Source organism: Cnephaeus nilssonii, assembly GCF_951640355.1.
Source record: "Cnephaeus nilssonii genome assembly, chromosome: 17".
Taxonomy (NCBI): domain Eukaryota; kingdom Metazoa; phylum Chordata; class Mammalia; order Chiroptera; family Vespertilionidae; genus Cnephaeus; species Cnephaeus nilssonii.
The window spans coordinates 45,655,374-45,679,972 of record NC_137088.1 but is presented as its reverse complement, the minus strand read 5'-3'; the positions used below and the strand labels follow the sequence as shown (position 1 = coordinate 45,679,972).

Sequence of the window (24,599 nt, the reverse complement as noted above, 5' to 3'; positions counted from 1 at the left end):
TTGAAGACTTGAGACATCCTGATCAACAGGACCGCTGTTTCAGCATCCCAAATGGGTCATCAAAAAAATAAAGACTAAAAACGAAGGCCCTCCTTTTAGGAGGAGCCTGGCGGCTGACAAAACCAGACCCTCAGTAATACGAACAACGCCTTATGTCACTGCTATTTTTTTATCTGGAGGGTAGGAATGGAGGAACTGTTAATAAACTTGTAAAGGGCTGCATGTGCAAGGGAGGCCGTCGGCACCACACGGGGGTCCACTCAGCAGGACCTGGGCTGCTCCCATTTCCCAGACGTATAACTACATCATTTAACCTTTAACCTCGTTTAGCCTCAGTCACCTCTTGTGTAAAACGTGCATCATAACCAGATCCATCTGAGAGAGCTGCCGTGAGGATGAAATGAAGTTATGCATTCAAAGCCCTCAGCATAACGCTTCACCCATACATAAAGGCTCAAAAAATGTCAGGTTATTGACTATCAATATGCATTTTTTTTCAAAATGAACTGACCAACAAACTAAGACCCGAAGCATGGAGGCATGGAACAGACTGACATACCTCGATGTGGGGATGGGGGGACAAGAAGAGATAAATCAAAGAACATATATACTTATATGCATAGCCCATGGACACGGGCAATAGGGTAGTGGAGACGGGGCGGGGGGGGGGGCTGGAAAAATAGGGATAAGGGGGGGCTGGGAGATATCTATAATACTATCAACAACAAAAATATGTTTAAAAAATATGCATTTTGAAGTTGTGTGTACCCTTAAAAAAAAAGAGAGAGAGAGAGAGAGACAAGTATAACTGGTGCTAGTCACTGGGTCAATTTCACTCTCCATGCTTTGTCTCGGAAACTATAGCCTCTCTGGGAGGAAGGGATTAGAAGTTTAGGTGCTTAAGGTATTTTAAGATCAGCCAATCCTGAACAGCAACATTTTACAAGTCTGCAGTTTTGATGTAAACTCGGTTGGGCAGCCACTGCTCAGGTGACTCTGAAGCAGCAGGGTTCGCACTTAATGTGCCATCCAAGCACCAGGGGCCTTGTTAAAACGCACTTTCTGATTCCAGGCCTGGGGTGGGGCCTGGGGTTCTAGGATTCTAATAAGTTCCCAGGCGATGCTGAGGCTGTAGGTCCGGGGCCCACGTCTTAGACGCAAGGCTCTAAAACTGGGCTGCCTAATTCAGTAGTCACTGGCCACATGTGGCTATCTCTCTGTATATTTAGATTTAAATTAATTAAAATTAAATAATTACAATGCAGTTCCTTGGTTATACTAGCTAGTGGCTACCACGCTGCACAGAGAAGATGGGGGGCATTTCCATTGTTTCAGGGCATTCTATGAGACTGCACAGCCCTCGCGGTCACAGACTGGGGTTATAGACCAAACTCAAAATTATGGAGTCTTTGATCGCCAGACCAGCCCCATCCCTCCACCCCCTCCTCCTCCACAAAATGCCAGCCGACTCCAATTTTCTAAAAAGCCTCAAAAGCAAGACAAAACAATACGTGCCTCTCTCCCCTAACCAGCCCCAGATGTTGCTGCGCAGGCCTCCAGTAAATCTCCAATAAATAATTTACGTATCACTCGGCATCGAGTGACCCGGGAGGAACAGGGACGAAGCTGACCCGCCCGCCCGGGGCCCCCGCTTGCCGGATATACAGCCTGCTGCGTACTTATTTAAATATTTACGACCAAACTGTGATGAGAGGACTCCACAGAAGAGGATTTCTGCAAATCAGCTCCCTTTGGACAGAACCATTACGTTACCTGAATCCGCTTGCCGCTAAACCCTCGAGAGGGAGATAAACGCCTCGGAAGATCCGAAAGAAGTCTTCCAGGGGCATGAAGGCAGCTGTCTGCCCTCAACAAGCGCTGGGTTTACCTCCCTCCCTAGGCTTTAGTCACGTCGGCACGAAAGGAACTTCTGTTAAGAAGCCTTTAAATGAAACACAAGAAAAACATCTGCACCACGGCGACCAGTGGGCACCCCGGTTCTCTCCAATGAGGCCTCTTCAATCTGCGGACGGTGACCCTGGCTGGGGCTCGGTCGTGTTTGGAACAACTAGCAGCACCAATTCCCCTCGGGGGGAGGTGGAAATCTCAAAAGTAAACCACGTGTAGGAACGAGATCCAGTGATATTGCCCGTCGGAGGTATGAGACTGGGTTTTAATCAATCCAGGATTTTCAAGAACTAGGGGGACGTGGAAGGAAGGCTACTTAGAAGGCCCTTTAGCCAGAAATCATACTTGGAGATTCTGGTGCTACTGCACAATGGAACTGGTACTCCGGGTTCGGACACCTAATTGTTTTTCAGTGTCCTGAGCAAAGATGCAAAGCATCTCCCGATGGTTCTTAGTTTGGCTGAGGGCCGCTATGCAACCTTGAATTCAGTGACCTGTTTAAGACAGGGGAAAAGTTGCATTTCCTGGCACTGCAATAGGTTGGACTGTGCAGCCACCGGCCACAATGCCAAGGTGGGGATGAAGGAGGCCACCGTTAAGACCCCATGTTCTAGAACCACAAGACCTCACTCTGCCTCATACTAGCTGGTTTCTGGCAGCCATAAGCTCTCTGCACCTCAGTTTTCCCGTCTTTAAAATGGGGTCAAGAGAAGCCCACTCACCAGGCTGTTGAAAGGATTTAATAAGGTAACACTGACCAAGTTCTTAGCAAAGTGCCAGCACACTTATTATAAATAAATCATCATAATAAAATAAAACACAATTGACTTCCTTGAGGAAAAAGAAGCCAATAACTGCAGGCTGCACATCACTGGCCTGTTAGCTTTGTGTTAGCTTTGTTTTGAAAGCTCTCTTTAGCCCTTAACCAAGTATTAACGGGCCTCCTTTGTTTCTCTTGAATAAATATTTAAAAAGCAAACTTGTCCCCAAACATTCAGGTGTTTTAGTGACTGTGGCTCTGTTTTGTTCCCTCAACTGTCTCCTGTCCTAACCATGTGGGGAGAAGGCTTCCCTACAATGGGAAACATGTGTGGTCAAAATGGGCTGGGACCCTCCGCACCGACCGGGATTGAAGCGGCCTCAGGAGTCCAGGGTCTCACTGGCTGGCCTGTGGCCAAGGACATGGATGCTTCCTTGCGTCTCACCTGAAGGCTCATAACAGTGAGGCGGCGGGCGTCGTCCGAGGGCGCGATGACCGGCACCAGGTAGGGACTTTCGGGGATGTGCTCGTCGTTAAACTTGATAGACACCTCGTAGTTACCTGTGGGGACAAGAAAGTCCCATCATCTCAGAGGTTCAGGAAGGCGGGTACAGTGAGGTCTCCTGTGAAAATGCCTTCAGGGAGACCCTGCCTTCCTCCATGGCCTCGCCCATCGGTTCAGGGCCGGTTGCCTGGCTCAGGCAGGGCTAACATGATTTCCTTAGTTGGGCAAGGGTAGAGATTCTGAACTTGAGTCCTCAGGGTCCCCCAAAGGGCCTCTGTATAGAATGCGGGAGATCCGTAAGACTTGAATGGGAAAAAAATTACATCTTTGCTTTCACTAGCTGATATTTAGCAGTTCCTTTCTTTAGAAATGTTGACAAGAAACCACAGTATATTAAAAGTACTTGTGACAGCCCAGCCGGTTGAGCGTCGACCTATGAACCAGGAGGTCACGATTCGATTCCTGGGCAGGGCACATGCCCGGGTTGTGGGCTCAATTCCCAGTGGGGGGCATGCAGGAGGCAGCTGATCAATGATTCCCTCCCATCATTGATGTTTCTACCTCTCTCTTCCTCTCCGAAATCAATAAAAATATATTTAAAAAAAAAAGTACTTGTGACTTTGTCACCAACGAAGTTCATACATACTTTCATATCATTTTACAGTTTTACATATACCTTGACACCTCATTTATACTCATCACTATTTTGAAATTAAGGTAGTCACCCAATTTTTTTTTTTTAAATTAGGGTAGTCACCCAATTTTAGATTTAATTTATCAATGAAGACATACATACCTTGATATGTTCCATATTTGTTCCTGTAAGATTCTGATAACTGCATTTTGATATAATTGATTTTTATTATAATCCAACTAGTGTTCTGGTGCACGGATTTGTGTACATCCAAAGGAAATTAATTAGAAGGTGGCTGGTAGGGCAGGACTGGGTGAGATGGGCCAGACATGCCCTGGAGCCAACCTCCTGTGGCTCAAAGGGTGTCTTCGGAGTAATGGGGTCTCTCCGGCAGGTGGGAGGTCCCTCGGCCTGGCCTGCGGGAATTGGGCCAAAACTGGCTCTCTGACATCCCCCGAGGGGTCCCGGATTGCAAGAGGGCAGTTCTCAGGTGAGGCACCCCAGAATCGGGCTTCCTCCTCTCTGGTTCTGGGTGCGTCACCCAAGAACTGCTGCCGCCAAGTTACCGCAGCTCAGCAGCTCCTGCGTTGAGTGTCTACCCCCTGGTGGTCAGTGTGAATCATAGCTACCGGTCAGAGCGTCTGCCCCCTGGTGGTCATTGCTAACGGTCGGACGGTTGGATGGTTGCTTAGCCATATATATATATATTAATATATATATATATATATATGTATATATATATATATATAATATATATATATATATAATATATATATATATATATTATATATATATATATATAATTTGTATTATGTGTTTCAAAACGATGTCCCCATAGGCTTTAGATGCCAGAGGGGTTCATGGTATAAAACGTAGAGGACACTGCTCCAGGGAGGGCAGATACCAGGTAAAACCCCTCTTCGGGGCAGTCCCACAAGCCAGTGGCCGAGGTTGGGCACAGAGGCTGGTCAATGGGAAGAATGAAGCAGCTGAATGCAGCCCGAAGCAGACAGGCTGGCAGAGACAGACAGACAATGAGAACTAGAATTCCTGCCCCTTGGAGGCCTGGCTGCATTTCCTGCCCTGGATTTCTAGGCAGCGCTCCACGTGCCCGTAGAGATCCATTCCTTTCACTTGAGCTCACTCCATGGGTTTCTGTTCCTCACCCCCGAGCCACCCCCAACCAAAGAAAAGTCTTGAGTTGGCTCCTGAATACATACCAGGCTCTTGGGCAATATAAGACACACCGCACGATCCGTTTTTATGGTCATCGAATGTAATCTCAGCCTTACTGGGGCCTTCGACAGCGATGGAGAGGCCCCCCGCGCCTGCCTCCCGGGTCCAGATGCTGAACTCGGCTGAGACAGAGAAACACCTGGTGAGTGACGGGGTGTGGCCGAGGCCCCTCTTGCCCAACCCTGCAATGCTGGTCACTCTTATTCACAGGCCTTTTCTCTCCCCGACCCCAGCAGCACCCAAGCAGAGGCGCTGTGTGTTTCCTAGGTCCCACCCATGACGACACAAAGTTCGTGGGCATCTTTTGAACACACCCACGCCAAGCCAGAGGAAGAGGAGAATGTTTAGTTTTGTCCCCACAGGCCTCTCCACCAGCATCCACCACTCGAAGGCACCTTCACGGTGGGTTTTGCAGAAACCTAGCGTGTTCCACGGAACATCAGCCCTGCAGGAGGCTCTGCAAACAGCCTCATTCTTCTGCGCCCCTCTGCTCCACGGTGCACCACACACAGTCACTGATTACAGGCTCCTATCGCTACGGGCTGCCCACTGGGCCAAGAGCAGTTGCCGAAGGAATTCAGCCAGAGAAGCCTTGTTGTAAAGAATGCCCCTTGATACCACCCATCAGAATCTCACACACACAGTCTTCTCCTCAGAACAGGGTGAGGAGGGCAAGGTGCTCACACCACCCGCGGAGCCCTTACTGTCCTCCAGGAAGAAGCCTGCCGATCGCTCACCTGGAACTCCTGCTTCTCCCCGCTCCAGGCCGGGGCCTCCTGCCCGGACCTTGTGGGCGCCCCCCTCGCCCAGTGGCCCCACAGTGAACTGGAAGGGGCTGCCGGTCACGTGCTGGCCGCGGTACTTGACGCTGACTGTATGCACGCCCATCTCCTGGGGCACAAACCGAACACAGTGCGAGTTCTTCCCCACGGGCACAATCTCTGCTTCGGTCACGCGGCCGGAGGGGCTGGTGACGTGGGCCGACATGTCACTGCTGTTGATTTCTGAAAGGGAGCGAGAGGCGGGGGGACGGAGAAGGGTTAGAGTGCGGGCCCAGCAGAACAGGTCGTGCCGGGCAAGCAGCAGAGGGCAAGGCGGGTGCAGCGTGGGGTGCGCAGTCTGGACGCCGGCCCTCCTGTCTCCCTTAAGTCCCTGGCGGACCGTGGCCAGCAGGGAAAGAGCCAGGCCCTTCCAGGCACCAGGGCCAAGAACATTCTAGGGGCACTGGGCACGTTCACAGCCTTCCCGGCTGGAGTGAATGCCACACATCAGTTTCAAACCAGAGCCTGAGCGGACAGTTACCGCACAGACATGTAAAAACTACGACAGCTCAGATGTCTCTAAGCTCGGGGTGACACGTGGCCATCGTCACGCTCACAGGGGCAGAAAACACAAGCGGTGCCATCCCTCCCTCTCAAGGAGCCTTGGCATTCCTTCTGGCAACAAGACAACATGCGTTTAGAGGAGAAGGTGAACGAACACACGTCAGTCCCAGCAGCAAAGGGGAACCATGCGTGAGCAGAGCTCTGAGCAAACCGAAGACCAGACGCCACGCTGCAGAAAAGCGACGCGTTGGGTCGCCCACACCGCGAAGCAGACCATGTCCGCTCCGTCCGAGGGGCTCGTGCCATGCCCAAGGCCGTGCCTGCACTGATGGGGAGGACACGGGCACGCCACATGCTGGTGCCCGAGCAATGCCATCACCTAGAGCCACAGGAACTGCACCCTCCAGCCCTACGGGGTCGGGGCCGAGCAGCGCAGGACTGTGAGCCCTGAGGACAGAGAAAGGAAGGGAGGCTGAGGACAGGGTCCCCCCAGGCGGCCTGGGTCCGAGGACACGTGGGAGCTGGTGAGCCGTCCTCCGTTCTAACCGACAGAAGAGAATCGTTTAGGCAACGAGGGGGAAAGTGAGTCTCACCGAGTGCTCTGGTGCCAAGTCCCTGGAAAGGGTAAGAAGGCGTCAAGAGCCAGAAAAGCCTGAAGAGAAAGGGTAACTGTCCACATCGCACAGAGACAAGACGCCGAGAGGCAGAGGGCACAGGTCGTTTGTAAATGAGGCGTGTACAGCAAAGAAGATGGTCCCTTCACCGGTGAGCAGGGAAGTGAAACTGAACACTGGACACCGTATTTTTCCATCTGATTGATCCACGTGAGAGTGAACGCCAGTGCCCAGCGCTGGTAAGAAACAGAGAAACGGGCACCGATTCATGTTCTGGAGGGCAGCTGCCAAGGCGTAGCAGCATCTGAGACACGCCGGCCCAGCAGTCCCACGCGAGGTGCCCGCAGCCTGGCACGGCGGCCAACGGCACAGACCATTGACTACAGGGGTTGAGGCACAGACGTTGAGTGCGTGTGACATGAGAAAACCCAGGGAAGGGTGGGGCACCCAGACACGAAATGCAATCCTGTGGACTCATTAACAAGGAACTTCATGGTCACGATCCAGCTCTGTTCCAGCGGTCCTGTCTGACACCAAAGTAATGAGGCTTTTACCACAGTCACACGTGACTCGTGTCCGCACAGGAAGAACCCATCAAATGTTGCTCAGAGGGCAGAGCAAAGACATGCGACACATTAGGAAAGATGGGAACCCCGTGCGGGAAAAGGGCCCCCTCGCCAGACCAGGACGTGAGGGTAGCTGTTCCGTCCCACAGAACCTGGGCAGCTAGGGCCTCGGCGCCTTCCCGCACTCGGCAACGGCTCTTTTGGGGGATTTCTTTACGGAACGACCCTGGGCCACATTTCAGAAGGGCTGTGGCGATCGGCTGACTAATTTGGCCCCATGAGGAACAATTTATGGCCAAAGGGCTAGATGTGCCTCCCCCGCCTCCCTCCCTCCCCCCCTCCCCCCCCCCAGCCCCGCGCCAGCCCTGCAGCATAGCCCTCATTCCAGTTTTAGGAACGAAGGAGATGAATGGGGATTAGAAGGTACTGGTGGGCTGACATCTCTTTAAAACTTTCAGACACTGGCCTCAGCAAGGCCAGATCTCTCACTGGGGTTATTCTATTCGACAAAAACTAAATGAACAATCTAAGAGCGTATCTATCTCCCCCAAGGTGATGCAACAAAACTATTTTCATTTGGAAGAAGAAAAAGATAGCAGGTAAACAGATTCCTTTTTCCTGAATGGGCCTCTGTGAAAACAAGTATTAAAAACACTATTATAACTGAAATTTTAAAAATGAGTCGTCCATAGTGGACTTGACTCCCAATGGCCCCCCTGCCCTGACCCGTGAGCCCCTCGTGCTCACCTGGGATTTTCAGGTTCAGGTCGCAGATGCTCCCGACAGTGGCCACAGATGGGGCTCGGCTGGTACGGGTGATGCTCTCCTTCACTCTCCCCTCCCCACTGATCTTCACGGTAAACGGGCTCCCTGCAAGAACCGAGAGGGTTTACGTGAGCAACCCAGAGCCCGAGGCACAGCCCTTACAGCAAACTCAAGCAGCGGGCAGAGAGGACAGAGGGGGCCGCGTGTACCAGGCACGTGCTCGTCGGCGAACTTGGTAGAGACGATGTACACCCCAGGCACGGTGGGGAAGTAGGAGACCTTGCAGGTGCCATCCTCCAGGTCCTCTGTCTGGATGTCTACTTTGCTGGGGCCTTCCACCGCCAGGGATATGCCACCATAGCCTGCAACACAGTAGCCGGGGGCTGTTTTGACAGCAACTCATTGGGAAGGGGGAGCTCGGTGCATGCAGAACGGACATCTGACCCTGGAAACGCATACTGCCATTTGCAAAGAGCAAAAAGAAAGTCACTGTGACCCCTGCTGCAGACAGCCCCCCACAGAGGAGCCGGTTCAAGGCTCTGAGAAGTCCTGTAGTGGAAGAGCCTGCTGAGCATGACTCTGACCACAGAACCATTTTCTGGAGGGTGATGTCCTACTGCCCCTCGGAGCACCTGCCCTGCAGAGCCCCCTGGGGTAAACACTGCCCACACGCCTCCAAGAATGGCATGCGCTGCCGCGAGGGCTCATGGCCAGCCACAGGCCTGAACATTTGAATTTCCACGCTGCCCTGGATCTCCAGCCAGGGGACCACGAAGACAGCAGATACGAAGGCTGAACAACACAAGGATCTGCCCATCAGGACCAGAAATTGTCCAGCCCTTTCCCCCCAGGACCGTGGTCGGCAAACTGTGGCTCGCGAGCCACATGCGGCTCTTTGGCCCCTTGAGTGTGGCTCTTGCACAAAATACCACGGCCTGGGCGAGTCTATTTTGAAGAAGTGGCTTTAGAAAAAGTTTAAGTTTAAAAAATTTGGCTCTCAAAAGAAATTTCAATCGTTGTACTGCTGATATTTGGCTCTGTTGACTAATGAGTTTGCCGACCACTGCCCCAGGACTAGGGCTTCGTCTAGAAGTCACCAATTCAGCCATCACTCAAGAAGGCGGGAGAAGGAAGGCGCTGGCTGTGGCATTGGGTTGGGGAGGCCCAGACTACTTCAAACCATCTCAGAGAGGAAACAGGAAAAGATTCATCACTTCCACGAAAGCACTGGGAGCGGGACACGGTCCTGGCCAGCTGGCCCAACAGCCTTTGCTGGGGAGGAGTCCAGGAGACCTGGGGAGCTGAGAGCAGGGCTGGGAGTACAGATAACGAGAGAGAGAGAGATCTGGGAGTTGTAGTGGCTCTGGGTTCAAATGCCAGAAGCAGAGGGCTGTTGACCCGTGAGCCTCAGGTTCTTAATTTAGAAAACAATACAACACCGACTTTCCCGGTGGTCATGAGGCTTCCGTGATAATGCCGGCAAAAGGACAGACAGTCTGAAGGATGCTCAGAAAGAAAAGGGAGTTGATAGGATGAAAACATGAAGACGCTTGAGCAAAAAGCCCTGGCCTTTCGCCTGGGACCACCCACAGACCTGCATCTCTCGTGTCCACGATGAACTCCGACATCTCGAAAGTCCGGCCTTCGGACAGGCCTCGGCCGTAGACTTTGGCTCTGCGGGCGTCACCGATCTCGGACTGGACCACCATGATGGACACGGGACTGTTGGCCACGTGGTTGCCGTTCTTCTTGATGCTGACCAGGTGTTCACCCACCTCCCGGGGGATGAAGGAGATGCCTGGACCGGGCACACATCAGGGTTTGTAAGAGGAGGGAGAGGGGATGAAGGAGAGGAGCGGGGAGGCAGACCCACTCGCAGGAATGGAAGTATGGCTCCCTGACGTCCTGGCTACACCAGAGCGTATGTAAGGGTGGTCAACCTCGCAACACGGAAATGCACTCATGTGACCCAGCAGGCTTATCGTATCGCACTCCGAGGCGTTACCTACTTCCCCAGAAAGGACCGAAGGGATCCCCATCTCCCACCAAAGGGTCCCAGCTCAGTCCAGGAAGGCAGCCCGGGCTCACCGATGTGATTATTGGGCAGCCTCTTCAGGAGACAGGGCTCGTCACGGCCGGACGGGGCCTTAATGCTGGCCGTCAGCGTGCTGAGGTCGGTCTCGCTGATGTCCAGCAGGAAGTCGGCGGCAGAGCCCAACTTCACCTGAGAGCACCGTCGGCTGTCATCTGGGAAACACCCCCCAAACACAGCCCGTCACATGTGGTCACCCGCTCTCCAGAGCCTTCACCCCACGTCGTTTACAGATGAACAGCCCGAAGCAGTTACCCAAAGTTAAGTGAAAAAACACGCCTTATGGACCTAATCAACAACGAATGACTTCTACTTAGGCCTGGTGAAGGGAAGGCCAGATGCTGGCAGGAGCTGGAGCCTGAGTCCTCACGGACCACTTCTTAAATGAGTCTTTACCGGTGAAGGCATCTGCCACCTGCTTGCCATCCCCTTGGGCATTTCCCAGGTAAACACTCATCCTGCTCCGCACAGGGCTGAACAACTCAGGGGCAAGAACTTTGTCCTGCACATCTTCTGCATGACCCACCGAGCGCAGGATCCGAGCACAGCGAGCACACAGGGGAGCAGCAGGCCTTTGAATCAGATAACCTCAACCTGCACCCTAGAATATCCACATGGAAACCTGGCTGAGCACTATCTCTCCAAGCCTCCGTTTTCCCATCTGTACAATGGGAGAGAATAATTATCCAGCAGTGATGCAGAAGGGCATCTGTGAGCTCATCTATTCGTGCAGTAAGTGTTATTTGAATGCCTCTATCTGGGCGCCTTCCATGTGCACGCAGGAGTCAGACTGGACAAAATGACTGCCCTCCAAATGTGAGTGCTTTCCCCTGGATTACCAGCTAAGGGGGGAATTAGCCTGTCCAAAGTTGGCCTTGCACCCCCAGTTTCTCCGCGTTGAGTCTCTGTGACAGGCTGCCGGGCTGGCCAGGCCTCCAACGAGAAAGCCCCCAGCAGGTCAGGCCACCTTACCTGTGATCTTGGCGGTGAAGGGGCTGCCAGGGATGTGCTTGTCATTGTACTTGACCAGAATGCTGTAGTCGCCGGGCAGGGTGGGCAGGTAGGTCACTGTGCACGTCCCGTCTTTGTTGTCAATGCAGCTGATTTCAGCCTTGGAGGGCCCCTCGATAGCCAAGTCCAGACCCCCTGAGAATGGGAGCAGGGAGTGAGGGCCATCAGGGAGTGTTCCCTTGTTTCCACAGGGACAGCAACTCATCCAGGGCAGCCCTGAGGTCGGGAGCGCCAGACTGGCACAGGCCACGTGAGCCGCGGGCAAGGGGCATTAGGTCAGAACTAAGCGACTATGGCACAACACTCCACCTCTGAATTCTTCACTTATCCTGGTGAAGGGAAGAACAGACGCTGGCCCCGAAGTCACCCCGGAAGGGACCGAAGGAATCCCCATCTCCCACCACTGCTCTTCGGAATGTGCGGACGAGAAAGGGCCGGAGCCCCGCACGTCACCACGCATACGGAAGTGTCACACACTGCCACGCTGGTCAGGCTGGAGGCCATGTGGAGATCCCATTAGAAACACAGATTTTAAAATCTCCACAAAGACAATGCACACGCACACAGAGCCAAATAACTCATGTGGTCCCGTGGATGCACGTACATGTGCAAAAAGAACAAAACCAAAAACGTCATCAACCAAAACACTTAGATTTCGGGCAAATCACATAAAACATTTCACAGCGTGAATCTGATTTCAATCAGAACCCCAGGAACTTCAAAAAGTCCTGTTTTGGGTGGAAGACAGAGCAGCTGTGCCTGAGATTTACATGAAACAAAAAAAGATAAATACTACTGCCCAACAGCCTTCTTTTTAAAAGCTGCCCCGGGGTCGTGTCCACTGGATTCTCAAAGGGAAAGCTGAAAGCATATAACCACACACACGTCACAGTACCTTCTCCTGCATCCTCAGTGACGATGGTGAAGGTGGCGGTTTTGTTGGCCACGCCATATACCAGCCCCGGACCGTAAGCAGAAACGCTCCCACTGTTGGGGTAGTTCACGTAGAACTGGAGCGGGCTCTCTGGGCGGGCAAAGAACACAAACAAAATGGACTCAGTGCGGGGGAGCGCAGACCTCGGACAGCGGCGCTTACCTTCCTCTAACGGCAGGCAGGGGTGGCGTCTCCCACACAGAGGCAGACCGCGAACTGAGCCTCTGCTGGAGATCACCATCCGAGGACACCAACGGCGTCTACTCACTATTGCCCCTTCAAGCTTACACAAGGAAAACAATCCTAAGGCCGCTCCGGACTAGAGGGGGCGCTGAATAAAACAGGCGAGTCTGGCTCAAGGGGACTAGTTAGGACAGGGGTGGGGAGCCTTTTTTCTGCTGAGGGCCATTTGGATATTGATAACACCATTCGCGGGCCACACAAAATTATCAACGTAAAGAATTAGCCTGCTCTATTGGGTCAAACATTTAATTAACTCACCCCTGATGCCTTGGGAGGGCCAGACCAAAGGATTTCGTGGGCCATGGGCTGGGCGTTCCCCACTCCTGAATTAGGAGGGAACGGCCAACCAAGTGAAGAAATGACACACTACCAGAGGGAACACAGCTGGAAAGGTCTTTTGGGAAGGCAAAATGTAAGGCCCTATAAGCCCACCCCACACTATGGGAATTTACCCCACTGTGGTCCTCTCTACCTACTCTCCCCCGCCCTCCCCCTCCCGCCCCCCCTCCCCCATACACACACACCAGCCAGCCCTATGCAAGCACTTCCATTTCCACAGTGGCCAGATGCAAATTCGGAAAAGCCCAGAGCCGAACAATAGGGGGCTCTCCTCGCAGGTCACTAAAGAATGAGGGAGTCTGTATGCACTAACTTGAGAGATTATCCACAATGTGTGCCAATAAAAAGAGAAAGGGGCAGGTTGCTGCATAATATTAATATCATTATCCCATTCCTTTAAAAACAAAACAGAACAAAATTATAGGCATGTTTGTGGGTACCAAGAGAAACATCCATACACAGACCAGCAGGGAGGTAGGAGGAAGTGGGAGAAAGACTTTTTTTTTTTTTTTTTTTTTTTACTTTCTCTACATCTGCATCTTTGGGGTATTTAAATAGAAGCAGATAACACATTGTTGCTTTGAACAAATATTATGCCCAGATATACCCATAAACGAAAGCAAACATCCAACTGGGAGAAGTATTTGCAATTCCTATCACCAACGGCTAACCTCTCCAGGATTGAAATCGCTCCCAGAAACGGATACCACAAAGGCCAATAACCAAAGAGAGAAACCAGGCCATGGAGACCAACGTTCAGTTCACAGAAAAAGAAACACAAATGGTACGTAAACATATAGAAAGTTACTCAATCTCACTCACAAGAGCAATACCAATAAAGCAATCCTGAGATACTGCTTTTGCAACTACCGGTTTGGCAAAGATCCAAAAACTGGATAGCATAATCCCCTGGCCCATCTGTGGAAAAGCAGGCGCCCTCTCCTCCGTGGCTGCTGCATGTGGAAACTGGAAGAGCCCCGACGAAAGGCAACTTGGCAAGTTCTAGCAACAGGATGGATGCCTGTCCCTGCGACCAGAAATTCCTCCCCATAGAACCACACCTCACAGGTTCGCCTTTGCCGGTGTGACGTGCTGAACGGGAAAGGCTATGCACTGTGGCAAAAGGTGGGGAAGAGGCTAAATGTCCTCCGACGGGGGCAATGGTTAAACGTGCCACGGTCCACCCAATGGGCGGGCTCTCTGAAGATGCGCTATCATTTGGACGTGCACAGTTCTCCTGCATGCAGGAGATAAAAAGGACAAGGACACAATAATGTGTAGAGGATGCTACCATTTATGTAAAAAACAAGGAAGGATTAGAAATCTATTTTCCTGTTTGCTTGTAGGGTCTTAAAAATGTTCTGAAATCCAACATAAAAAATTGTCAGAGGGCAAGTGAGGGTTATGATGGGTGGGAAGGAAACCTTTCTCCACATCATTTTCTAAGCCATGTGTATGCGGCCTACTCAAAATACTAAATTTTAAAAAAGGAGACGTAGTTAAGGAATTTTTAAGAAAAAGAACAAGAATAACACAGTGCTGGTTGGTGGACACGAAACCTGAGCTGGTTTTCCTCGTCAAGGGCAGTGTGACAAGAGGGCAGCTTAGCCTGGCCAGCGTGGCTCAGTGGTTGAGTGTCAAACTATGAACCCGGAGGTTGCGGTTCAATTCCCGGTCAGGCACCTGCCTAGGCTGAGGGCTCGATTCCCAGTGTGGGGCGTGCAGGAGACAGCCGGTCAATGATTCTCTCTCATCGTTGATGTTTCTCTCTCTCTCTCCCTCTCCCTTCCTCTCTGAAATCAATAAAAATATATTTTAAAAAAAATAAAGAAGAAGGCAGCTTGTCCTCTTCTCACAACCTCTTCCTCCACCACCACCCCCCACCCCCACCACCACCACACAGGGCTCTGCAGGCCAGGCTGGAAAGTCCCCGATGCGCCTCACATTTTTCTTCCGGCTCATCCTTTGGCCGCACTCGGCATCGTGACAAAGACAAACAATCACAGCCCAAAGGGCCTGCACTGTGACCCGGGACACTTAGATGCATCATCCCTTCTGGAAATTAGCCGGATCTGCTGGGGTCACAGGCTGTTAGGTTTCACAGGGAGCCCGACACTGCATTCCTCAACCTGCCACCTATTTCCCACACAGCGGGGGGCTGTACGGCAGCAAACCTCCCAGAAGCCCAAGCCCCTGGGTCCCGGAGCCCTGCAGGGCGTGCGCGGAGCCCGACTCACCGGGGATGTGGCTGCCCATGTACTTGATGTGCATCTCATGGAGCCCCACCTCCGTGGGGGCGTATCTGACGGTGACCGTGCCGTCCTTGTTGTCCACAATCTCGGGCGTGGCCGTCTTCCCGGAGGGCATGTGGACCTCTCCTGTGGAGCACAGGGAGACAGGGCCATGAGCCCACCAGCGACCGCCCCCGGAGAAGCCGGCACCAGGCACCGGTGGCCTTCCGAGCACAGGTTTTCAGACCCCAGAACACTCACTGCTGCCTAAAACACCCAAGTTCCAGAACAGGAAAACAGACCTGCATGTCCCTTTATTTTGTTCCTTCTGCTCCCACAAAACGCAGCAGCAACTCCTAAGGAAAGGGTTTTCTACTTTGTAAAGACAAGTTAGAACTTTGAACAGGACTTGACTGTGAGCAGAGGGTTAGTAGAGCCTCAACCCAAAGAGAAGCCGGCAGTAAGAGGAGGCTGGCAGAGAAAGTGACCGCACCACAGACCTATGTCAACACCCCGCTGGGAAAGTGGGAGACAGAGAGGCAGGAAAAGCGGGAACAGGAACCCAACAGTGGAAGTATCTAAACACAGTAGTTCTTCACCCAGAGAGAAGCCCCAGCTCTCTCCAGGATAGAATGCAACTTATAAATGACCACCTCTTCAGAGGCACACATAGAGACACAGCACGTTCTGCAATGTCAGGGCTCATGGCCCATCCCCAGCACAAGAACCATGGATGCTGGGATCAGGAACGCAGGTCTGGGGGGCCGGGGGGACCACCACCCGTCACCGATCAGGCGAGAGAGTGTGCGAGCGAGCGGGAATGAGACAGCTTTCATGACAGTGCTTACCGGTGATTTCTCCTTTTCTGACCGCAAACGGAATGACCAAGTCGAAAGGTTTAAACCCCAGGCCGTTCATGTCACTCACTGGGACATAGGCCTCTTCGGTGACCTAAAAACAGGAAGCAGAGGTCACTGGGTAAAGTGGACAACAGCGTGGGCTAGTGAAGCTACAGGGGGCAGAGCAACTGGGAATTTTGCAAGCCAGTGCAGCCAGGATTTGGGGAGGTGGCGGCCCATGTGGTATGGGCTTTGTCCAACCGGCCCTGGGGCCAGAGCAGAACCCGAGGGCTCGGAGAAGTCATGCTGACCAATTGCTAAAAACCACTAGGCAATTCGCTTGTAAAATTCCCAGAAGCGCCCACGGGAAAGTGAGAAAGTGAGAGACAGAAATGTCTGTGAGTCCCAAGAGGCTCCACCGGGAAAGGTTTAGTGCCGTGGCCTGGAAAAGAAGGTGTGTTTTAAGTGGCAGAAAGGAGCAGCAGGTGGCTTTTCCTCTGAACAGAAACCAAATGTGCAAGTGGCGGCTCTGAGAGTCAGCGGGAGGGCTGAAGACAGCTGTCCATCTTTCTCATTAAACAGAGACACACTGCACCGAGCGTGATCAGACGTGACGGTGGGCGATTCGTGGAGCGCAGACGATGACATGGTGGGTCTCATTACAGAGAAAGCAGGGTTCATTGTGATGGACTGATCAGTGGGGGACAAACCAGTGACCAGGGCACCCAGAGGGCTTAAGCGATCCCCAGAAGCAGGCTGTAGCTTTTCTGAAATGAAGGCTGAGTAAACACAGAAATGCAAAAAAAAAGGAAAAAAAAAAGTGTACCCAGGGCCTGAATCCAGGGGAACATGCATTTACCGGTGCCTCCTCCACGGCTGTGACTTCCCCATCTGTGGCCTGGTTGGTGGCAAATGGAGATTAGTAGGGAATCTCATTGGCGGGACGTTGCTACTCAGTAGGATCTGCACCCTGAGGACTGCTTCCTCCCCATCTGCTCATCTTGCACAGCAGAAAGCCTCTCGCTCTACCTTCTTCCTACCCTTGTGGAGAGCAAGCTGACGTCCTCTCTTCGAATGTCAAATCCACATGCCCTTTGAACCCATGGCCCCACTCCTAGGAAGCAGATCTATAGAAACACTAGCAGGAAAGTCTAAAGGTAAGTGATGCATGCAAGGGGTTTTACCAGGAGCTGCTCGTGGTCATGAAAACCTGAAGCAACCTAAATGTCCATCTGTAAGGGAGTCGGCTAAGTAAATGGTGGGAGTCTGTCCACTCTGGAGAGGTGGTCCAGCCCGGAAAATTAATATGGAAGGGCCTTCCCGAGGAGGGAAGGAAGCAAGTTGCAAAGCAATGTGCATGGTGTGATCCCGGCACAAAAACGATGGGAAACGCTAACACTCGTCGCCTCTGCAGCATGAAACTGGGCAAGTGGTTTCCTGTTACCTTGGTAAGTGTCTACAGTCGTTCATATTTAAAAGGTCTTGATAAATTAATTTTTTAAAAACCAGACTTCATGTCCCTGATCCAACTGACCTAATAAGAGAGGGGTTCCCTCTCCTGCCAAATCAAACAAGATCATCGGAAGGCCTCCCTACGGAGAAGGCCCACGTGCCCATGCTCACTCCTTTTCGTGTCCTTTGTCATATGCTGAAAGGGAGCTTCACTTACGAAGGCAGCTTTGTGAGCGTCAACGTTTGGAACAGCCCTACCCCCTGCTTCTTGGGGACATTCAGGGACACACGGCCAGGGAGGAAGATCTTTCACTGGCTACGTGATGGCCTCTGAGTCAGGACTTCTCAACAGTGATGAGCAGATAAGCTGTTAGACCCGTGACTTCCTGTGCACGTCTTCTGCGTGATGTACAGAATTGAACCAGCCCACCCAGTCTCCCTGAGACATTGGCTGCAAAGGCAGTACTGGGTGTTCGTGGCCCTTTGGCCCCAAGACTGTAGAGGGAGGCAGGGAATCTACCCATAAGGAGCCAATGAAAAGAAAGTCTGCCTGTAGGTGAGGCTGGAGAAAGCGCGGAGGGGAGATGGGAGACCCAAGCCTGGTCCTGTGGGTGATGCGCCCTCCAGCTGTCAGCTGTGGTTCGGGGCAGTGCGTCCACACAAAGTATCCTTCGCGCATCCCAGGGTCAAGGGGACATTTACTCCTAATGAGTCTGGTGGCTCCCACTTCAGGTCTCTGACTTGTCTGCCACAACGACCCTGCCAATTCGAACCAACCAGATAAAACCCGAGATGGGACCCTTCTCTGGGAGGACACCAAGCTTCTAGCCGCATTTCTTCCAGCCCTGAAGGAGAAAAGCACTCCCAACTGAGCAGCGTCAAAAGTTGACAAGTGTTTGTATCCCTGAGACGTGGAAGAGCCTCCAGACCTCTGGCGCATTCACAGATAAACAAACGCCGATGGGAAGGGAAAGAACTACAACACACAACACGCTGTTGGAAGACAGACTTGGACTTCTGTTTGAAATGGCGTCTTCATGCCCTTCTCCGTGGCTGCATAAAGTGTAATCCTTACAAGGGGCTTTGAAGGCTGTGCGGGGGGCCAGGTCACTGAGGCCTATGAACTTTGCAGCCAAGGGTGGCTGTCGCCGCGGTCTCCAAGGACACTGGGTGAGGGGCCGCACAGCGCTCGGCAGCTGTCTAGAGCGGGCACTTTGGGCTCAGTGGACTTGAGTCTGACCCCTCCTCCTACAGCTCATTTGTGAAAGGGCCAACAATGCTTGCTTTGAGGGTTAACTGAGTGAATGCTGCTAAGGTTTCTAACCGCTTTCCTGGTTGAAGAACCTTAATAATCAGAGAAAGATCTAAAAGCCACTCAGATTGAAAATTAAAGAGCCGCGTCATTCTTTGGCCTAGAAGTGTGTATAATGGTTTCTTTCTTCCAGATGTTCCTAGTTTTAAAAGACAAGCTATTTCCCTTCACGTGCAAAGTCTGAATCTCTCCAAGCACAACTGGAGGTACTCTGAGTCATGAGATACCAAAGTCAAGTCTCTCTCTCCTCCAGACCATGGTGGTGGGGGAGCAGCAGGAGGAGGACAGCAGAATAATAAAATATAATGTTTCACTTATAAATGTTTTTTGTCAGTTTATCTTTCTGAACTGTGCTTAGGCCAGGGCACTGCCGAAGACCCTTAGCATGATGGGTACTTGGTAGCTGGTAACATTCCCTAAAAACTCTTAGAGCCAAAGGCTCTCTGGGATCCTAGAATGTCCCTAAAAGGTCATGACTGCTTAAGAAAAGAAGTTTTCAAGAAAAAAGAAATGTGGAAGGGGATGTGCTAGCCAGGGTTTAACAAATGGCAGCTATCATGGTTTCTGCCAGTAACAGATGCTGCAGAGAAGGGGTTTCCTTACCATGACAGTGAAGGGGCTGTTGGGGATATCAACGCCACCGAAGCGCACGTAGATGACATAGGTGCCTGGCTTGGCAGCCGTGTAGAAAATGTCATAGGTGCCATCCTCATTTTCGATAACATCGGCCTCAGCCTCAGTGCCGTCCGGGGTCAGAACCGTGCAGGTCACTTTCCCCTTCCCGGCAGTCTTGGCGTCAACCACAAAGCCCACCTCCTCGCCAGTTTTCACAATGGAGGCGATTCCAGGACCTGGAGAAAAGTTCAGGAGGAGAGAAGAGAAGCTTCAGCTGTGGACAGTTCCCCTGGAGACCTAAACACAAATCACACGCTTGCGTGTTGTCTGCATCTATAAACGTTAGACCTTCAACTGCCACCACATACAGGGATGTCCCAGGAATCACCTGGGGAAGGTACTGCTCAAGGGAGCATTTCATCCACTGTTTATTAAATAAGGAGTATCTCAGGCTCTGGTGTCAACCAAACGCTGGATCTGGTCTGCCAGCATTCAAGGGGATGGGGATGAAAGTCAACGTTCATTAGCAAACATATATTGGGCATTTTCTTAAGTGCCAGGTACACACAAAGGTGAGCAAAACAGAGTTGAGATGCTCATAATATAACAGAGCAGTGGGATGCAGGTCGGGCACCAAGAATGACAGCTCAACCTGCTGTGGAAGTCCTGAGGGGGAACTAAGTTACAGAAAAAAAATCCTCCATTGTTCTTCAGACAGTTGTCATGTATAAGTTCTATCCCAGGGTTGCCACATTGACAGAGGGCTTCCTGAGAAAAGGGGAAATGGCTGAATTCTGAAGGGTGGGTACTTCTGGCTAGGGAAGACTTTCAACCTCGGTCCTGAAACAATGAATGACCAGTCTCTCTTTCTCTTTGTAGATCCCTTTACACAGGATCCACACAACATCAGGGAGTGCAGAAAAGTGTAAATTAAAAACACATTGACCAAAAAAAAAAAAAAAAAAAAAGGCAAAGTGGGCAGAAACAACAGGGATAAGAACATATTGTTCAGACATGAATAGAAGCCAGACTTTGGAATCCCCTGAATGACCCTCCAGGGGTGTGGCCTATGGGAGCTCCCAGGATAAGCAGAGTATCGTGTCTACTAAGGAAGGGAAAGCAAGGAGGAAGTCACCTCCCAATATTACATGCCCTTAGGTTAACAAAGATAATCCAGACCTAGCATGTGGCAGACTGGCCACTATTTCAAACATTCTCAAATTTTGCCACGGGTGAGCCAAAAAAGGGCCAAGGGGAGCAATTTACAAGCTTGACCTGAAAGCTAAAAGATTTTCTCCATTCAAAACAAGACAAGATAGGAGAGAAATAGGACACATCTAGGGGGACCTATGTTTAGTTTTATTTAAAGAGAAGCAAATCTGTTTCCTTTCAGACATGGGGATTCATGCTTTGAAATCTGCTTGAAGCAGCATCAGAGTGGTAAGAGCTGTTCTTAGAAACTGAAGGACCCATAGACTCCCAATAGTTGTCTCTTAGAAATGGAAGGAACTGTGATGCTCACAGATTCCTGGGGAATTCCTGAGAGACCTAGACATTAGTCCCAAGTGTCGAGGGAAAAACCTAGATGCTTGAACGTGTTTCTCATAGTGGCCTGAGGTGATCTTGAATAATTAAACAGCCCATGAAAGGCATACATTTGCTGCTTTTCATGGGAGCAGCATCACAGCTGATGTCTCAACAAATGCACCCACTTTGAAAATAATCCAATAATGATAGCTTCCATGTGCCTGGCACTGTGCTAAGCATTTTTCATGCCTGACCTCATCCAATCTTTGCAATAACCCTGTGAAACAGTCTCTGACCCTTAGAAGAGGTTCTTGAATTTAAATGTTGTAAAAAAGATCTTCAATTTAAGCCTGACTGAAGCTCAGAGTGGTTGAGTATCTTGCCTTGATCACACAGCTATTAAGTGGCGAGAAGGGACAGACCCTGGCTTTCAGATTCTTGACCTGCACTCACCTGTGGCCAGACACTTGCTGGCATCGCCGGTCTGTGTGGCCCGGATGCGGTAGGGAGACAACGGGATGTCATCTCCCCCATAGGTGACCCCGATCATATAGCGGCCAGTCTTGTCGGGGATGTAGGTGACGGCGTATGTGCCATCTTTATTGTCCTGGACAATGGCTCTTTTGGGTTTCCCCTCTTGGTCCTGTGGAGCACAGAGAAATGCTACTTAGGATGTTGTCCTCAAGATGTAGAAACAATTCATGGAAACCCTTGACACATTTTGCTCATTAATTAGTGCCTCCAGTGGGAGGAGACAGAATTACTGGCTTCACACCATTTGATTGTTTGGTAGGAAGAGGAGAGGTCACAGATCCCTTTAACAACACATGGGATTGATGGACACAATCAATTTTTAGTAAAGTTTCTGTCAAGTGAACAAACAGTGTTTTATCCCCCAATCCATTGATACATGCCCAAGGGGGCAGAGGACCTGCTCACACATCACCACGCTCACTCCCTTGTCTCCTCAGTAATAGGACCCTAATCCTCAGCTAGGTGCACTGCTCCCAGAATAGAAGACTCCACTTCCCAGCATCCTTTGTCACTAGGTCTGGCCACACGACGTGACAAATTTCTGGCAAACGAGAAGGGAGTGGAAGTCTTGTGAGGGAGGATGAAGGGCTCTTTGGAGAGCTGATTGATTGGAAGGCCCTGTTTCTCCCGTCTGTCTTCCTCCTTCCAGCCTGCCACGTGGATCAATAACCAGGGCACCTCGGCCTTGTGGTCCAAGAGGAGACCTGAAGGGCAGATGCCACACACAAGGACAGGAGCAGAGAGATGGGCCTGCTTCACTGATGAGCCACAGCACCCAGGTGCCTTGCCCCTGGGCTTTTTTAACAGAAGAGAATAATTACATGTGTTTAAGCCACTCTTATTTTGGAGCTCGTGATATGCAGCAGAACTTAGTCCTAACTAATCCAATGAGTAACAACATTTTAACATAAAAACATAGGACTAGCTGTAATAGCAAATACATGAGATTCACCCAAAGGTGGTGCTTGGGGCTATGCCCTCAGACCTCTCAGAGAAGCATGCATGTCCTCATGCACATTTACTGACTCTCTGGTGGGAATAATCCGTCAAACATTGGTACCATGCCAGAAGCTGGTTATTAAAATCCTGGTTCTTACCTCTGGCCAGAAAATTAGGCTTTATTAGTCTGAATCCAGAAAAGAACTCAAAGTTACCGTTATCTGAACAGCAAGCAGGCCTTCCCCGGCATCTCTGGCATCGATTGCAAACTCCACAGGAAGACTGGCGGGCACACCATAGGAACTGAGGCCCGGGCCACTGGCAGTCACTTTGCTGGCATCATATGTGGGAAGGACCTTGACCTTAAAGGGACTTGATAGACACACAACCCTCGGTCAGTATGGATACACATCAACCCTGCTCCATCTGACCTCTCTTACACAAAGAAACTGGGACTGCAAAGAGGATTTCTACAGCAGATAAAAATGGTGAGTTTAGTTAATGTCTTAAGTCCAGCAGAAATTTACAATTATGAGGCAGTAACTATCATACACCAGACCAGCTTTCCCTAACTGCAATCCAGGGGATATAAACTAATTCCAAAATTAGTTTGGGAAACATGGGGTTAAACACATTTAACCTACTTTTATTATGCCAAAACAATGGTCAATAGAAAGAGAACACTGAAATTTCAGTTTTAATATTTTACCTCATCCTCTTATTTTCATTTTTAGTATGCTTTAGATGGTATGCTATTAGTAAAGTAGATACATAAATATAATTTATAAGTCATATTTCTATGTAGCTAGAGATACATACATATCTTTATGTAAAATATGTATGTTGGGGTATGGACAAAGCTTTTTAATCTTAAGTATGATTTTTAAAAACCTTTGAAGGCTGTTGTGGGAGGTAAAGAGCTTATGCAACAATATTTTCTGTATTAATGTGAGTGAGGAATAAGATTTCTATCCAACCCCTTGTGGATAGAAAAGTAAAAAGTACAAGTCTTTGCTTGAATCAGAAAACTACTTGCAGGTCAGAAGAAAAAAAGACTGATAAATTAATGCATCCTCCCCCCAAATTCCCAACTCCTTAATTTCAGCTGGTCTTTAAGTTAACAATGGCAGAAAGGAGGGGGCGGGAGGTGAGGCTAGGGGCTGGAGCCACAAAGGTTTTCAGTGGTACTTGCAGATCAGATGGATGGATGGATGGATGGATGGATGGATGGATGGATGGATGGGCCACCAGAGCAATGCTGGTGAACCCTGTGGAGGGGTGGGTTTGAGTCTGGTTTGGACCCCTTCCCTAAGTGTCAAGAGCTTACCTACGAGGGATCTCTTCATCAGCATATTTCACAGAGACCATGTACGGCCCTTCTTGGGATGGGGTGTAGGTCACCGTGTGTGTGCCATCCCCATTGTCCACCACATTCACCGGCTCCACCAGGCCTGAGGGCAGAGACGAGAGGTCTGAGGAACTGCCTCCCCTCCCCTACACTCCACCCTGGGCTGAGTTCAAAAAGGATCACATTCATCCCCAAGAGCTATTGGTTTCCACTGATGAATAACATAAATGCAAGCAGGCCACAATCAGAGGCCTAGGAAATCACAGGAGACAGGATCCTCAATTCTCGGCTGCAGAATGACTCCAAGAGACACCTTTAGCTTGTTGTTGGCTGAGGTACCTCAGTCAGCCCTGGAGTATAATTAAGGAGACTGCCCGCACTTGTCCCTGGAGGGCGTGCGGTGAAGGTGCATGTTGCAGACATGCTATGACATCCTTTCAAGCTGGTTAGGCATGCTTCAGACGCGGCAAACTTTACTCTACAGCTGAAAAAGGGCCAAAGAGTCCAGAACTCGGAACAGCAAAAATTAACCAATGGGTTGGCGAGTCAAGACTTGTGGCCACTTTGGCAAAGACCAAAGGGGCAGCACACTGGGTGTAAGTGCAGGGCAGGTGGGGTGCCCTTCTCATGGGGTGAGGGAGCCATCAATGGGATGCCTGCAGGAGACAGTTGGAGATTATGTCAAAGCATAATCAAGGCATGCATCGGGTCGGTAGATTCTAGATCCCGGTTCTAAACACAAGCCTCAAAGATGGGTCAACTGCAGGGTAGGTTAACCAAAGCATAGCATGCGCATTAAGCAAAGCAGAGGAGGCACATACAAGGCAATTTCAGGGGTGAGGCCAGCAAGAGGCATTCTGATTACATCAA

General features: G+C 50.8%; 1 protein-coding gene across 4 annotated transcripts in view; it reads right to left on the bottom strand.

Moving 5' to 3' along the window:
• The window catches only part of FLNB (filamin B), a 134,229-nt gene that overhangs the window by 10,569 nt on the left and 99,061 nt on the right, over positions 1-24,599 (bottom strand). For 2 of the 4 annotated variants that reach the window (XM_079795236.1, XM_079795233.1), the window contains 16 exons: positions 23,709-23,832; positions 22,597-22,753; positions 21,362-21,551; positions 19,370-19,617; positions 16,829-16,900; positions 16,012-16,114; positions 15,170-15,310; positions 12,312-12,440; positions 11,378-11,551; positions 10,402-10,560; positions 9,908-10,111; positions 8,523-8,675; positions 8,296-8,418; positions 5,781-6,047; positions 5,028-5,165; positions 3,114-3,229 (listed from right to left, as the gene is read on the bottom strand). In XM_079795236.1, the coding sequence (XP_079651362.1) occupies positions 3,114-3,229; positions 5,028-5,165; positions 5,781-6,047; positions 8,296-8,418; positions 8,523-8,675; positions 9,908-10,111; positions 10,402-10,560; positions 11,378-11,551; positions 12,312-12,440; positions 15,170-15,310; positions 16,012-16,114; positions 16,829-16,900; positions 19,370-19,617; positions 21,362-21,551; positions 22,597-22,753; positions 23,709-23,832 (2,498 nt within the window). The remainder of the gene's footprint in view (positions 1-3,113; positions 3,230-5,027; positions 5,166-5,780; positions 6,048-8,295; positions 8,419-8,522; positions 8,676-9,907; positions 10,112-10,401; positions 10,561-11,377; positions 11,552-12,311; positions 12,441-15,169; positions 15,311-16,011; positions 16,115-16,828; positions 16,901-19,369; positions 19,618-21,361; positions 21,552-22,596; positions 22,754-23,708; positions 23,833-24,599) is intronic. The other 2 variants (XM_079795234.1, XM_079795235.1) reach the window with 2 other exon arrangements.